The sequence below is a fragment of the Poecile atricapillus genome, chromosome 19 (assembly GCF_030490865.1).
Source record: "Poecile atricapillus isolate bPoeAtr1 chromosome 19, bPoeAtr1.hap1, whole genome shotgun sequence".
Lineage (NCBI taxonomy): Eukaryota > Metazoa > Chordata > Aves > Passeriformes > Paridae > Poecile > Poecile atricapillus.
In genome coordinates this window covers 479,529-492,931 of record NC_081267.1, presented here as the reverse complement: position 1 = coordinate 492,931, position 13,403 = coordinate 479,529, and the positions used below count along the sequence as shown (strand labels likewise).

The window sequence follows — 13,403 nt, the reverse complement described above, 5'->3', positions numbered from 1 at the left end:
ACCTCAAATCCCTCACAAATCCGCCAAAATTCACATTTTTCAACAAAAACCCCCTCAAAACAACCCCGAATCACCCCAAAAATTCATTAGAAAAGCAAAAAATCCTCAATTTCACCCCAAATTCCTCCCCAAAACCGCGAATTTCGCCCCAAATTCACCAAAAATTGGGTTTTAAAACTTAAAATCGCTTCGGGTTTTTTCACCCGAAATACATCAAAATCGGGAATTTCGCCTCAAATTTCCTCGCCAAGCTCCCGAAATCGGGATTTAAAACTCGATTATTTTAATTTATTTCACTGGAATTGGTCAAAATCCCGATTTTTACCCCAAATCCCCTCGGAATTTCCTTTAAACTCACAAAAATCGCGATTTTTACCCCAAATCCCCTCACGAAAACCCCAAAAGTTTAAAATCAAATTTTTTCCGATTTCTCCTTAAATTCATCAAAACCGCGATTTTTACCCCAAATCTCCTCAAAAAAACCTCAAAATCGGGGTTTTAAACCCAAATCTCCTCAGAATTTCATTTAAAGTCACAAAAACCGGGATTTTTACCTCAAATCCCCTCACAAACTCCTCAAAATCGGGGTTTTAAACCCAAATCGCCTCAAACTTCTCCTCAAATTTATCAAAATCGCGATTTTTACCCCAAATCCCCTCAGACTCCTCAAAATTGGAGTTTTAACCCCAAATTTCCTCAGACTTTTCCTCAAATTCATCAAAATCGCGATTTTTACCCCAAATCCCCTCACGAAAACCCCAAAAGTGGAATTTTAAAATCAAATTTCCTCCGATTTCTCCTTAAATTCATCAAAACCGCGATTTTTACCCCAAATCTCCTCAAAAACTCCTCAAAATCGGGGTTTTAAACCCAAATCTCCTCTGAATTTCATTTAAAGTCACAAAAACCGGGATTTTTACCTCAAATCCCCTCAAAAACTCCTCAAAATCGGGGTTTTAAACCCAAATCGCCTCAAACTTCTCCTCAAATTTATCAAAATCGCGATTTTTACCCCAAATCCCCTCACAAACTCCTCAAAATTGGAGTTTTAAACCCAAATTTCCTCAGACTTTTCCTCAAATTCATCAAAACCGCGACTTTTACCTCAAATTTCCTCCTATTTCTCCTAAAATTCATCAAAACCGCGATTTTTACCTCAAATCCCCTCACAAAAATCTCAATCCCGGACCTTTAAATCCAAATCGCCTCAAACTTTTCCCCAAACTCACAAAAACCGCGGATTTTACCCCAAATCCCCTCACAAACTCCTCAGACTCACAAAAATCGCGATTTTTACCCCAAATCCCCTCACAAACTCCTCAAAATCGAGGTTTTAAACCCAAATCGCGCCACGCTTTAACCGGAACTCACAAAAACCGCGATTTTCACCCCAAATCCCCTCACAAAAACCTCAAAACCCGAGTTTTAAACCCAAATCCCCTCAGAATTCCCTTCAAACTCACAAAAATCGCGGATTTTACCTCAAATCCCCTCACAAACTCCTCAAACTCACAAAAATCGGGATTTTTACGCCAAATCCTCTCACAAAAATCTCAATCCCGGACCTTTAAATCCAAATCGCCTCAAACTTTTCCCCAAACTCACAAAAACCGCGGATTTTACCCCAAATCCCCTCACAAACTCCTCAAACTCACAAAAATCGCGATTTTTACCCCAAATCCCCTCACAAACTCCTCAAAATCGAGGTTTTAAACCCAAATCGCGCCACGCTTTAACCGGAACTCACAAAAACCGCGATTTTCACCTCAAATCCCCTCACAAACTCCTCAAACTCACAAAAATCGGGACTTTTACCCCAAATCCCCTCACAAAAACCTCAAAAGTGGAGTTTTAAACCCAAATCACCTCAGGCTTTCACCGGAACTCCCAAAAACCGCGGATTTTACCCCAAACCCCCTCACAAAACCCCCAAATCCCGCACTTTTCAACCCAAACCGCCTCACGCTCGACCTCAACCTCCCAAACCGCCACTTTTACCCCAAAAAACCTTTATCTTTTAACCCCAAACCCCAAACCCTCCCCTCTCACCTCAACCCTCCCCTCACCACCGACCCAAAATCGCCTTTTTTCACCCCAAACCTCGGCTCGATTTCTGTGAGGGGGGGTGATGATGATGGTGGGGGGTGGGGGGGGGTCTCTGTTTTCCCTTCCCGCCTTTTTCCCCCCCTCACGCGTTGGCGGGAAAACCCTGAGGGGGAGAACCCCCCTCACGCACCCCGCGCATGCGCCGCCATTTTCCCGCCCCCCCCTCCTCCTTCATCCTCCCTTCCCCTCACGGCGGCCTCCCCCTCAGCGCCGCCGCCATTTCCACCCCGTTCCCCCCCTCCTTCCTCTCACCCCTCGCAGCCGCTTGATCAGGGCGCTCTTCTGGCCGCTCTTGGCGAGGCCTCGCTGCTCCAGGGCCGCTTTGAGGTCGGCGACGCGCAGCAGATGGAGCGGCCGCCCGTCCAGAGTCACCTCCTCCCCGTCCGCCATCTTGGTGTGGCGCCGCTTAAGCGCTGCGCCTTTCGGACGCTTCCGGCTCTTCGGCAACTTCCGCAAGGGGAGCTTCGGGTATTTCCGGCAACGTTCGGGAGTTTCCGCTGCTCTTCGGGTGTTTCCGGCAGCGCTCGGGGGGTTCTGGGGCTCTTCGGGTGTTTCCGGCAGCGCTCGGGGGGTTCTGGGGCTCTTCGGGTGTTTCCGGAGCTCTTCGGGTGTTTCCGGAGCGGGGGGGGGCAAAGGCGGGAATTTCTGTGGAGAGTTCGGATGTTTCCGGTAAAACTCCGTTAAAATGAGGGGAAAAAGTGAAAATTTGGGGGATTTCGGGTTAAAAAATCGCGTTTTTTTGAGGTAAAAGTGGGAGGGGATGTGGGGGAAATAAAAAAGGTGAGGTTTTTTGGGGGAAAATCGCGGTTTTTGGGGAAAAATCGAGGGTTTTTTGGGGGGAAAATTGGTGGTTTTATGTGGGAAAATCGCGATTTTCTGTGGGGAAAAAATCGAGGTTTTGGGTTAAAAGTCGGAGATTTTCCGTGAAGAAAACATAATTCGCGATTTTTCGGTTAAAAATCGGGGTTTGAAGTAAAAATTTCGCGGTTTTTAGTGAAAAAATCGCGATTTTGAGTGGAAAAAAATCGGTGGTTTTGTGTGGGGAAAATCGCGATTTTCTGTGGGAAAAGTCGCGGTTTTCAGGGAAAACAGCCCCAAAAATCGCGGTTTTGGGTTAAAAATCGGAGTTTTTAGTGAAAAAAAAAATAATTCGCGGTTTTTCGGTTGAAATTCGCGATTTATGGTGGAAGAATCGCGATGTTCGGTGGGAAAATCGCGATTTTTAGTGGAAAAAATTGGAGGTTTTCGGTGGAAAAATTCGCGGTTTTAAGTTTAAAAAATTCGTGATTTGGAGTGGAAAAAAAATTCGCGATTTTTAGCGGAAAAATTAGGGATTTTCTGTGGAAAAAATTCGCGATTTTCCGTCAAAACCGCGGAAAAGTCGAGGGAAAAATCTTCGGGATTTCGGGAAAAACAAAATAAAACCTTTTAAAATAAAACAAAAAGGAAAAAACGCACAAAGAACTTTATCTTCTTTATTTTTTGTTATTTTTATTTATAATTTTTTTTATTTACAGGTTTTTATTTATTTTTATGCAATTTTTATTTGATTTTTATTTATTCTTTTTTAATTAAAATTTTTAATTTGTTTTTTATTTATATTTTATTTACGCTTTACTTATTTTTTTTATGTTTTTATTTCGAATTTTCTCATTGGCCAGCGGGGTTTGATTGACAGCCCCGACCACACCGAGGCCACGCCCCTTTTTCCTTAAAGGGGAAAAGGGGCGGAGCCTGCTCTGCCCCGGTGACGTCATAAGACAAAAAAGGCGCCATTTTGAAGCCCCGCCCCTTTTCGGGCGGGGTTTTTTGGGGTGGGGGCGGGGTTTAGGGGTGGGGGAGGGGCTCGGGGGGTTTGAGGGGGGGTTCGGGGGTGGGGGAGGGGCGCTGAGGGGCCCCTCCCCCACCCGGGTAAACCACGAGGAGCAGGCGCTGCCAGAAACGGCTCCAGGAGGCTGCGGGGGGAGGGGGAAAAAAACACCCAAATTATCCCAAATTCACCCCAAAATTGTCCCCAAATTATCCCGAAATTATCCTGAAATTATCCCAAATTCACCCCAAAATTATCCCAAAATTATCCTGAAATTATCCCCAAATCCCCCCAAAATTTTCCCAAAAATTAACCCAAAATTGTCACAAAACTATCCCCAAATTATCCCGAATTTACCCCAAAATTGTCCCTAAATTATCCCAAAATTACCCCAAAATTTTATCCCAAAATAAACCCAAAATTACCCAGAAAATATCCCCAAATCCCCTCAAAATAAACCCAAAATAAACCCAAAATTATCCCCAAATTATCCCCAAATCCCCCCAAAATAAACCCAAAAATTATCCCGAATTTACCCCAAAATTGTCCCCAAATTATCCCCAAATTCACCCCAAAATTATCCCAAAATTATCCTGGAATTATCCCGAATTTACCCCAAAATTATCCCCGAATTATCCCAAATTTACCCCAAAATTTTATCCCAAAATAAACCCAAAATTATCCAGAAATTATCCCCAAATCCCCCCAAAATAAACCCAAAAATTATCCCGAATTTACCCCAAAATTGTCCCCAAATTATCCCCAATTTACCCCAAAATTTTATCCCAAGATTATCCCAAAATAAACCCAAAATTATCCCCAAATTATCCCAAAATCCCCCAAAATTATCCCAGATTTCCCAAAATCCCCCAAATTCCCCCCAAATCCCCTCAAATTTCCCCCAAAATCCCCAAATTTCCCAAATTGTTCCCAAAATCCCCCAAAATTTTTCTGAATTTTCCCCAAAATCCCCCCAAAATCAACAAATCCTCCCCAAAATTCCCAGATTTTCCCCAAAATCCCCCAAATTTCCCCCAAATTCCCAAATTTCCTCTGAATTTTCCCCAAATCCCCCCAAAAGTCCCAAATTTTCCCCAAAATCCCCCCGAAATTCCCCAAAATTTCTCCAAACTTCCAAATTTCCTCCAAAATTCCCAAATTTCTCCCGAAATTTCCGAATTTCCCCCAAGATTTCCAAATTTCCCTCAAAATCCCCCCAAAATTCCCAAAATTCTCCCAAAATCTCCCAAATTTCCTCCAAAATTCCCAAATTTCGCCAAATTTTCCCCAAAATCTCCCAAATTTTCCCCAAAAATTCCAAATTTTTCCCAAAATTCCCTCAAAACCCCCCAAAAATTCCCAAAAAATTCCCCAAAATTCCTCCAAAAATTCCCGAATTTTCCCCCAAAAATTCCAAATTTTCCCCCAAATTTTCCCCCAAAATTCCCCCAAAATTCCCCAAATTTTCCCAAATTCCCCCAAAATCCCCCAAAAATTCCCAAATTTTCCCCAAATTCTCCCAAATTTTTCCCAAAAATCCCCAAATTTTCTCTGAAATATCCCAAATTTTTCCCCAAAATTCCCAAATTTCCTCCAAAATCCCCTTAAATTCCCAAATTTTCCCCAAAATCCCCCAAATTTTCCCCCAAAATCTCCCAAATTTTTCCCAAAATTCCCTCAAAAATTCCCCAAAAATTCCCCAAAATTCCCCAAAAATTCTCCCAAATTTTCCCCCAAAAATTCCAAATTTTTCCCCAAAATTCCCCCAAAAATTGCCCAAAAATTCCCCAAAAAATCCCCAAAAAATCCCCCAAAAATCCCAAAATTCCCCCAAAAATTCCCAAATTTTTCCCAATTTTTTTCCCCAAATCCCCCAAATTTTCCCCAAAAATTCCCAAATTTTTTCCCCTTCCTCACCCATCCTCTTCCTCATCCCTTGCAGGGGGCGTGTCCGGCTCTGGCCCCGCCCCTTCCTCAGGCACAGCCAATAAACCGGAGCTCCCGAGGCCGTGATGGCCACGCCCACCCCGCACACCACGGGCTCCGCCCACAGCGAGAACAGCAACAGCCCCGCCCAGAAGAGGAGGAACAGCAGCGGCAGCACCAGGGGAACCTCGGGAAGAGAAAATTCCCAAAGTTTTGGGTGAAAATCCCGCGATTTTAGGCAAAAAAATGAATTTTTTACGGCGAAAAAATGAGATTTTTATCACTAAAAATGGGATTTTTTTACCAAAAATTGTGATTTTTTTAAGCAAAAATTTAGATTTTAGGATGAGTTTGGGGTGATTTATGAGAAATTTGGGGATTTTGGGTGAAAATTTGGGGATTTTAGGTCAAAAATTAAAGTTTTTTACGGCAAAAAACCCATTTTTTAATGGAAAAAATTGGGGTCTTTTTTTCTAAAAATTCAAATTTTTTTGGGGTGAAAATTGAGGTTTTAGGATGAGTTTGGAATGTTTGGGAAAAAATTCTGGAATTTTAGGTGAAAATTTGGGGTTTTTGGGTGAAAATTTGGGGATTTTAGGTCAAAAATTGAAGTTTTTTTAAGCACGAAGATGCCATTTACAGGAGCCCCAAAATTGAGGATTTTTACCCCAAAATTTGAGATTTTTTTTGCGAAAATTGAGAATTTTAGAGCAAAAATTGGGATTTTAGGATGAGTTTGGGGTGATTTCTAAAAAAATTGGGGATTTTGGGTGAAAATTTGGGGATTTTAGGTCAAAAATTGAAGTTTTTAGAGCGTGGGAATCCAGCAGGGGGCGCCAACTACAGAAGCCCCAAAATCGAGGAATTTTACCCCAAAAATTCAAACTTTTTGCAAAAAAATGAGGATTTTTCCCCAAAAATTGGGATTTTAGGTGGATTTCGAAGAGTTTTGCAAAAAATTTGGGGTTTTTAGGTGAAAATTTGGGGTTTTTGGGTGGAAATTTGAGTTTTTTCCGCATAAATTTGCATATTTAATGAAGGCCAGGCTGGCCACGCCCACCCCGCACACCACGGGCTCCGCCCACAGCGAGAACAGCAACAGCCCCGCCCAGAAGAGGAGGAACAGCAGCGGCAGCACCAGGGGAACCTCGGGAAGAGAAAATTCCCAAAATTTTGGGTGAAAATCCCGCGATTTTAGGCAAAAAAATGAATTTTTTACGGCAAAAAATTCATTTTTTTTAGTAAAAAATTGGGATTTTTTACCAAAAATTGGGATTTTTTTAGCGAAAATTTGGATTTTAGGATGAGTTTGGGGTGATTTATAAAAAATTTGGGGATTTTGGGTGAAAATTTGGGGATTTTAGGTCAAAAATTGAAGTTTTTTTAAGCGCACAGATGCCATTTACAGGAGCCCCAAAATTGATGAGTTTTGCCCAAAATTCAGCGATTTTTCCCCAAAAATTGGGATTTTAGGTGGGATTGGGGGTGATTGACAAAAAATTTGGGGATTTTGGGTGAAAATTTGGGGATTTTAGGTCAAAAATTGAAGTTTTTTGGAGCGTGAGAATGGCACCTTCAAGAGCCCCAAAATTGAGGAATTTTACCCCAAAAATTCAAACTTTTTGCAAAAAAAAGAGGATTTTTCCCCAAAAATTGGGATTTTAGGTGGATTTTGATGAATTTTGCAAAAAATTTGGGGTTTTTAGGTGAAAATTTGGGGTTTTTGGGTGGAAATTGGAGTTTTTTCCGCATAAATTTGCATATTTAATGAAGGCCAGGCTGGCCACGCCCACCCCGCACACCACGGGCTCCGCCCACAGCGAGAACAGCAACAGCCCCGCCCAGAAGAGGAGGAACAGCAGCGGCAGCACCAGGGGAACCTCGGGAACACAAAATTCCCCAAATTCCCAAAAATTCCCGGGATTTTGGGTGAAAATCCCGCGATTTTAGGCAAAAAAATGAATTTTTTACGGCAAAAAATGAGATTTTTATCACTAAAAATGGGTTTTTTTTACCAAAAATTGATATTTTTTAGCAAAAATTTGGATTTTAGGATGAGTTTGGAATGTTTGGGAAAAAATTCGGGAATTTTAGGTGAAAATTTGGGGATTTTAGGTCAAAAATTGAGGTTTTTGGAGCATGGAGGCGCCACCTATAGAAGACCCAAAATTGACAAATTTTACCCCAAAAATTTGGGGATTTTTCCCCAAAAATTGGGATTTTAGGATGAGTTTGGAATGTTTGGGAAAGAATTTGGGGTTTTTGGGTGAAAATTTGGGGATTTTAGGTCAAAAATTGAAGTTTTTAGGAGCAGGGAGACGCCATTTACAGGAGCCCCAAAATTGAGGATTTTTACCCCAAAATTGGGATTTTTTTAGCAAAAATTTGGATTTTAGGATGAGTTTGGGGTGATTTATGAAAAATTTGGATTTTTTGGGCGAAAATTTGGAGTTTTTAGGTGAAAATTTGGGGATTTTAGGTCAAAAATTGAAGTTTTTTTAAGCGCACAGATGCCATTTACAGGAGCCCCAAAATTGATGAGTTTTGCCCAAAATTCAGGGATTTTTCCCCAAAAATTGAGATTTTAGGATGAGTTTGCGGTGATTTATGGAAAATTTGGGGTTTTTAGGTGAAAATTTGGGGATTTTAGGTCAAAAATTGAAGTTTTTTGGAGCGTGAGAATGGCACCTTCAAGAGCCCCAAAATTGAGGAATTTTACCCCAAAAATTCAAATTTTTTGCAAAAAATTGAGGATTTTTCCCCAAAAATTGGGATTTTGGGCGGAATTCGAAGAGTTTTGCAAAAAATTTGGGGTTTTTAGGTGAAAATTTGGGGTTTTTGGGTGGAAATTTGAGTTTTTTCCGCATAAATTTGCATATTTAATGAAGGCCAGGCTGGCCACGCCCACCCCGCACACCACGGGCTCCGCCCACAGCGAGAACAGCAACAGCCCCGCCCAGAAGAGGAGGAACAGCAGCGGCAGCACCAGGGGAACCTCGGGAACACAAAATTCCCCAAATTCCCAAAAATTCCCGGGATTTTGGGTGAAAATCCCGCGATTTTAGGCAAAAAAATGAATTTTTTACGGAAAAAAAATTGAATTTTTTATCATAAAAAATCGATTTTTTTAGTAAAATTTTGGGGTTTTTTGGGTGAAAATTGGATTTTAGGATGAGTTTGGGGTGATTCATGAAAAATTTGGGGATTTGGGGTGAAAATTTGGGGTTTTTAGGTGAAAATTTGGGGATTTTAGGTCAAAAATTGAAGTTTTTTACGGCAAAAAATCCATTTTTTTATGGAAAAAATTTAGGGTTTTTTTACCAAAAATTGCATTTTTTTGGGTGAAAATTGAGGTTTTAGGATGAGTTTGGGGTGATTTATGAAAAATTTGGGGTTTTTGGGTGAAAATTTGGGGGTTTTGGGTAAAAATTTGGGGATTTTAGGTCAAAAATTCGAGGTTTTTTACAGCAAAAAAATCCATTTTTTAATGGAAAAAATTTAGGGTTTTTTTACCAAAATTTGGGATTTTTTCCCCAAAAATTGGGATTTTAGAATGAGTTTGGGGTGATTTATGAAAAATTTGGGGATTTTGGGCGAAAATTTGGAGTTTTTAGGTGAAAATTTGGGGATTTTAGGTCAAAAATTGAAGTTTTTGAAGCATGGAGGTGCCACCTAAAGAAGACCCAAAATTGAAGACTTTTACCCCAAAAATTCGGGGATTTTTCCCCAAAAATTGGGATTTTAGGATGAGTTTGGAATGTTTGGGAAAGAATTTGGGGTTTTTAGGTGAAAATTTGGGGATTTTGGGTGAAAATTTGGGGATTTTAGGTCAAAAATTGAAGTTTTTTTAAGCACGAAGATGCCATTTACAGGAGCCCCAAAATTGAGGATTTTTACCCCAAAATTGGGATTTTTTTAGCAAAAATTTGGATTTTAGGATGAGTTTGGGGTGATTTATGAAAAATTTGGGGGTTTTAGGCGAAAATTTGGGAATTTTGGGTGAAAATTTGGGGATTTTAGATCAAAAATTGAGGTTTTTAGAGCACGGAGGCGCCACCTAAGGGACACCCAAAATTGAGGAATTTTACCCCAAAAATTCAAATTTTTTGCAGAAAAAAAGGGGTTGTAGAGCAAAAATTGGGATTTTGGGTGGGATTCGAAGAGTTTTGCAAAAAATTTGGGGTTTTTGGGTGAAAATTTGGGGATTTTAGGTCAAAAATGGAAGTTTTTCGAGCACGGAGCCACCATTTACAGGAGCCCCAAAATTGAGGATTTTTACCCCAAAAATTCAGTTTTTTTGCAAAAAAAAGGGGTTTTGGATCAAAATTGAGATTTTGGGTAGGGTTCTAAGAGTTTTATAAAAAATTTGGGGTTTTTGGGTGAAAATTTGGGGTTTTTAAATCAAAAGTGGAGTTTGGCCCAGAAGAGGGCGTGGTTTATGGGCGGAAATGGGCGCGGCTTAACCCGGAAGTGGGCGTGGTCTGTGACAGGAAGTTGGTGCGGTTTGACCCCATAGTGGGCATGGTTTCACCCGGAAGTGGGCGTGGTTTAGCCCAGAAGAGGGCGTGGTTTAATCCGGAAGTGGGCGTGGTTTAACTCGGAAGTGGGCATGGTCTGTGACAGGAAGTTGGGGTGGTTTAACCCCAAAGTGGGCGTGGTTTCACCCGGAAGTGGGCGTGGTTTAATCCGGAAAGTGGGTGTGGTTAAACCCAGAAGTGGTTGTGGTCTAACTTAGAAATGGGCGTGGTTTAACCCGGAAGTGGGCGTGGTTTAACCCAGAAGTGGCCTCAGTTTCCCCGGAAGTGGGTGTGGTTTAACCCCAGAAGTGGACTCAGTTTCCCCTTGAAAGTGGGCGTGGTTTTACCCGGAAATGGGCGTGGTTTCCCCAAAAGTGGGCGTGGCTTTACCCGGAGGTGGGTTGTGTTTTCAGACCGGAAGTGGGCGTGGTTTAACTGGAAGTGGACTCAGTTTCCCTGGAAGTGGGCGTGTTTTCCCCGGAAGTGGGCGTGGTTTAACCCAGAAGTGGACTCAGTTTCCCCAAAAGTGGACTCAGTTTCCCCGGAAGTGGGCATGGTTTAACCGGAAGTGGCCTCAGTTTCCCCGGAAGTGGGCATGGTTTAACCCGGAAGTGGCCTCAGTTTCCCCGGAAGTGGGCGTGGCCTCACCCTGATTGGCCGGGGCAGTTCCGGCTCCCTCCAGCGCAGCAGCAGCAGCCCGGCCACGGTGACGCCGTACCACAGGTAATTAACGAACCCCACGTAATTAATCAGCGTGTAAATGTCGCCCGTCACCAGCATCAGCAGCGTCGACGCGCACTGGGGGGAGGGGAGGGGAGAGAGGGGGCGGGGCCAAGGCTCAGGCCACGCCCACTTCCGGACACGCCCCTCCCCCACCCCACAAAACCAAATTTGGGCTTTTTTCCCCATTTTTTTCTCATTTTTTTCAATTTTTTTCCCATTTTCCCCCATTTTTCCCCATTTTTTCCCTTTTTTCCCATTTTTTTCTCTTTTTTTTCCCTTTTTTTCCTCATTTTTCCCCATTTTTTTCCCCATTTTTTCCCCATTTTTTTCCATTTTTCCCCATTTTCCCCCATTTCTCCCCCACTTTTTTCCAATTTTTTCCCATTTTTTCCCCATTTTTTTCTCATTTTTTTTCTTATTTTTTCCCCATTTTTTCCCATTTTTTCCCATTTTTTCTCATATTTTCCCCATTTTTTCCCATTTTTCCCCATTTTTTCTCATTTTCCCCATTTTTTTCTCATTTTTTTCTCATTTTTTTCCCATTTTTACCCAATTTTCCACATTTTTCCCCATTTTTTCCCATTTTTTCCTTTTTTTCCCCATTTTTTCCTTATTTTTTATCATTTTTTCCCCATATTTTCCCCATTTTTTCCCATTTTTTTCTCATTTTTTTCATTTTTTCCCATTTTAACCCGTTTTTCTCCATTTTTCCCATTTTTTCCCCTTTTTTCCATTTTTCCCATTTTTCCCATTTTTTTCCTCATTTTTCCCATTTTTCCCATTTTTCCCCATTTTTTCCCCATTTTTTCCCTCAATTTTTTGCCATTTTTTCCCTTTTTTTCCTCATTTTTTTCTCAGTTTTTTCCCCATTTTTCCCCCATTTTTTTCTCCATTTTCTTCCCATTTTCCCCCATTTTTTTCCCAATTTTTCCCCATTTTTCCCCTTTTTTTCCCCATTTTTTCCCTCAATTTTTTCCCAATTGTTTCCCTTTTTTCCTCATTTTTTTCTCAAATTTTTCCCCATTTTTTTCCTTTTTTTTCCCTTTTTTTTCCCTATTTTTCCCCCATTTTTTCCCTCTATTTTTAACCCTTTCTTCCCCATTTTTTCCCATTTTTCCCCATTTTTTCACCGTTTTTTCCCCGTTTTTTCCCAAATCCCCTTTTTTCCCAAAATCCCCATTTTTTACCCCAAACCCCCATTTTTTACCATTTCCTCCCCATTTTTAACCCATTTTTAACCCTTTCTTTTCCCCCATTTTTCACTCTATTTTCCCCATTTTTCCACCGTTTCTCCCCAAATTTTTTCCCATTTTTTCCCAAAATCCCCTTTTTTCCCAAAATCCCCATTTTTCACCCCAAACCCCCATTTTCACTCACAAAAATCCCCATTTTTATCTCGAAAATCCCCATTTTTCGCTCTATTTTCCCCATTTTTCCCCCATTTTTCCCCATTTTTTCACCATTTTTTCCCCCCTTTTTTCCCAAATCCCCTTTTTTCCCAAAATCCCCATTTTTTACCCCAAACCCCCATTTTTTACCATTTCCTCCCCATTTTTAACCCATTTTTAACCCTTTCTTTTCCCCCATTTTTCACTCTATTTTCCCCATTTTTCCACCGATTTTCCCCATTTTTTCACCATTTTTCTCCCCAAATTTTTTCCCAAATTCCCATTTTTTTGCCCAAATTCCCCTTTTTTCACCCCAAAATCCCATTTTCACCTTCAAAAATCCCCATTTTTACCACTTCCTCCCCATTTTACCTCCTTTTTAACCCTTTCTTTTCCCCCATTTTTCCACCGATTTTCCCCATTTTTTCACCCTTTCTCCCCAAATTTTTTCCCCTTTTTGCCCAAAATCCCCTTTTTTCACTCCAAAATCCCCATTTTTAACCCATTTTTAACCCTTTCTTTTCCCCCATTTCTCCCCCATTTCTCCCCCATTTTTCCCCATTTTTTCACCGTTTCTCCCCAAATTTTTTCCCATTTTTTCCCCAAATCCCTTTTTTCCCAAATTCCCGTTTTTTTCCCATTTTTCCCAAAATCCCGTTTTTTCCCCCCAATCCCCCCTCCCCTGACCGTGATCAGCAGGGCGGGGACGGGCGTGCGGCGCCGCAGGTGGATCATGGCCAGCAGGGCCGGCAGCTGCCCCGCCCGGGCGCCCGCGTAGAACAGCCTGGGGATGACGTCATCATCGGCAAATGGGGGCGTGGCCCAGTGACGTCATCATTGTCATCGTTCGGTGACGTCATCGTCCGGTGATGTCATCGTCCGGTGATGTCATGGGAAAAAAAAAGGAAAGGTGGGAAAATGAGGTGGGAAATG

The 13,403-nt window shown here is 41.7% G+C and overlaps 2 protein-coding genes and 1 long non-coding RNA gene across 3 annotated transcripts in view; 1 reads left to right on the top strand and 2 right to left on the bottom strand.

The window, feature by feature from the left end:
- ACIN1 (apoptotic chromatin condensation inducer 1) overlaps window positions 1-2,625 on the bottom strand; it is a 46,192-nt gene extending 43,567 nt beyond the window's left edge. The window contains exon 1 of the mRNA XM_058853144.1: window positions 2,359-2,625. Coding sequence (XP_058709127.1) covers window positions 2,359-2,496 — 138 coding nt within the window. The 5' untranslated portion in view covers window positions 2,497-2,625. The remainder of the gene's footprint in view (window positions 1-2,358) is intronic.
- A 4,543-nt stretch (window positions 2,626-7,168) lies between these two features.
- Window positions 7,169-8,108, top strand: LOC131586435 (uncharacterized). Its single transcript, XR_009279140.1, has 2 exons — window positions 7,169-7,377; window positions 7,937-8,108. It is a non-coding gene; the product is annotated as an uncharacterized LOC131586435 (long non-coding RNA).
- A 2,660-nt stretch (window positions 8,109-10,768) lies between these two features.
- The window catches only part of LOC131586315 (large neutral amino acids transporter small subunit 2-like), a 31,033-nt gene continuing 28,398 nt past the window's right edge, over window positions 10,769-13,403 (bottom strand). The window contains exons 8-10 of the mRNA XM_058853143.1: window positions 13,158-13,254; window positions 10,965-11,157; window positions 10,769-10,794 (exon numbers count right to left, since the gene is read on the bottom strand). Coding sequence (XP_058709126.1) covers window positions 10,769-10,794; window positions 10,965-11,157; window positions 13,158-13,254 — 316 coding nt within the window. The remainder of the gene's footprint in view (window positions 10,795-10,964; window positions 11,158-13,157; window positions 13,255-13,403) is intronic.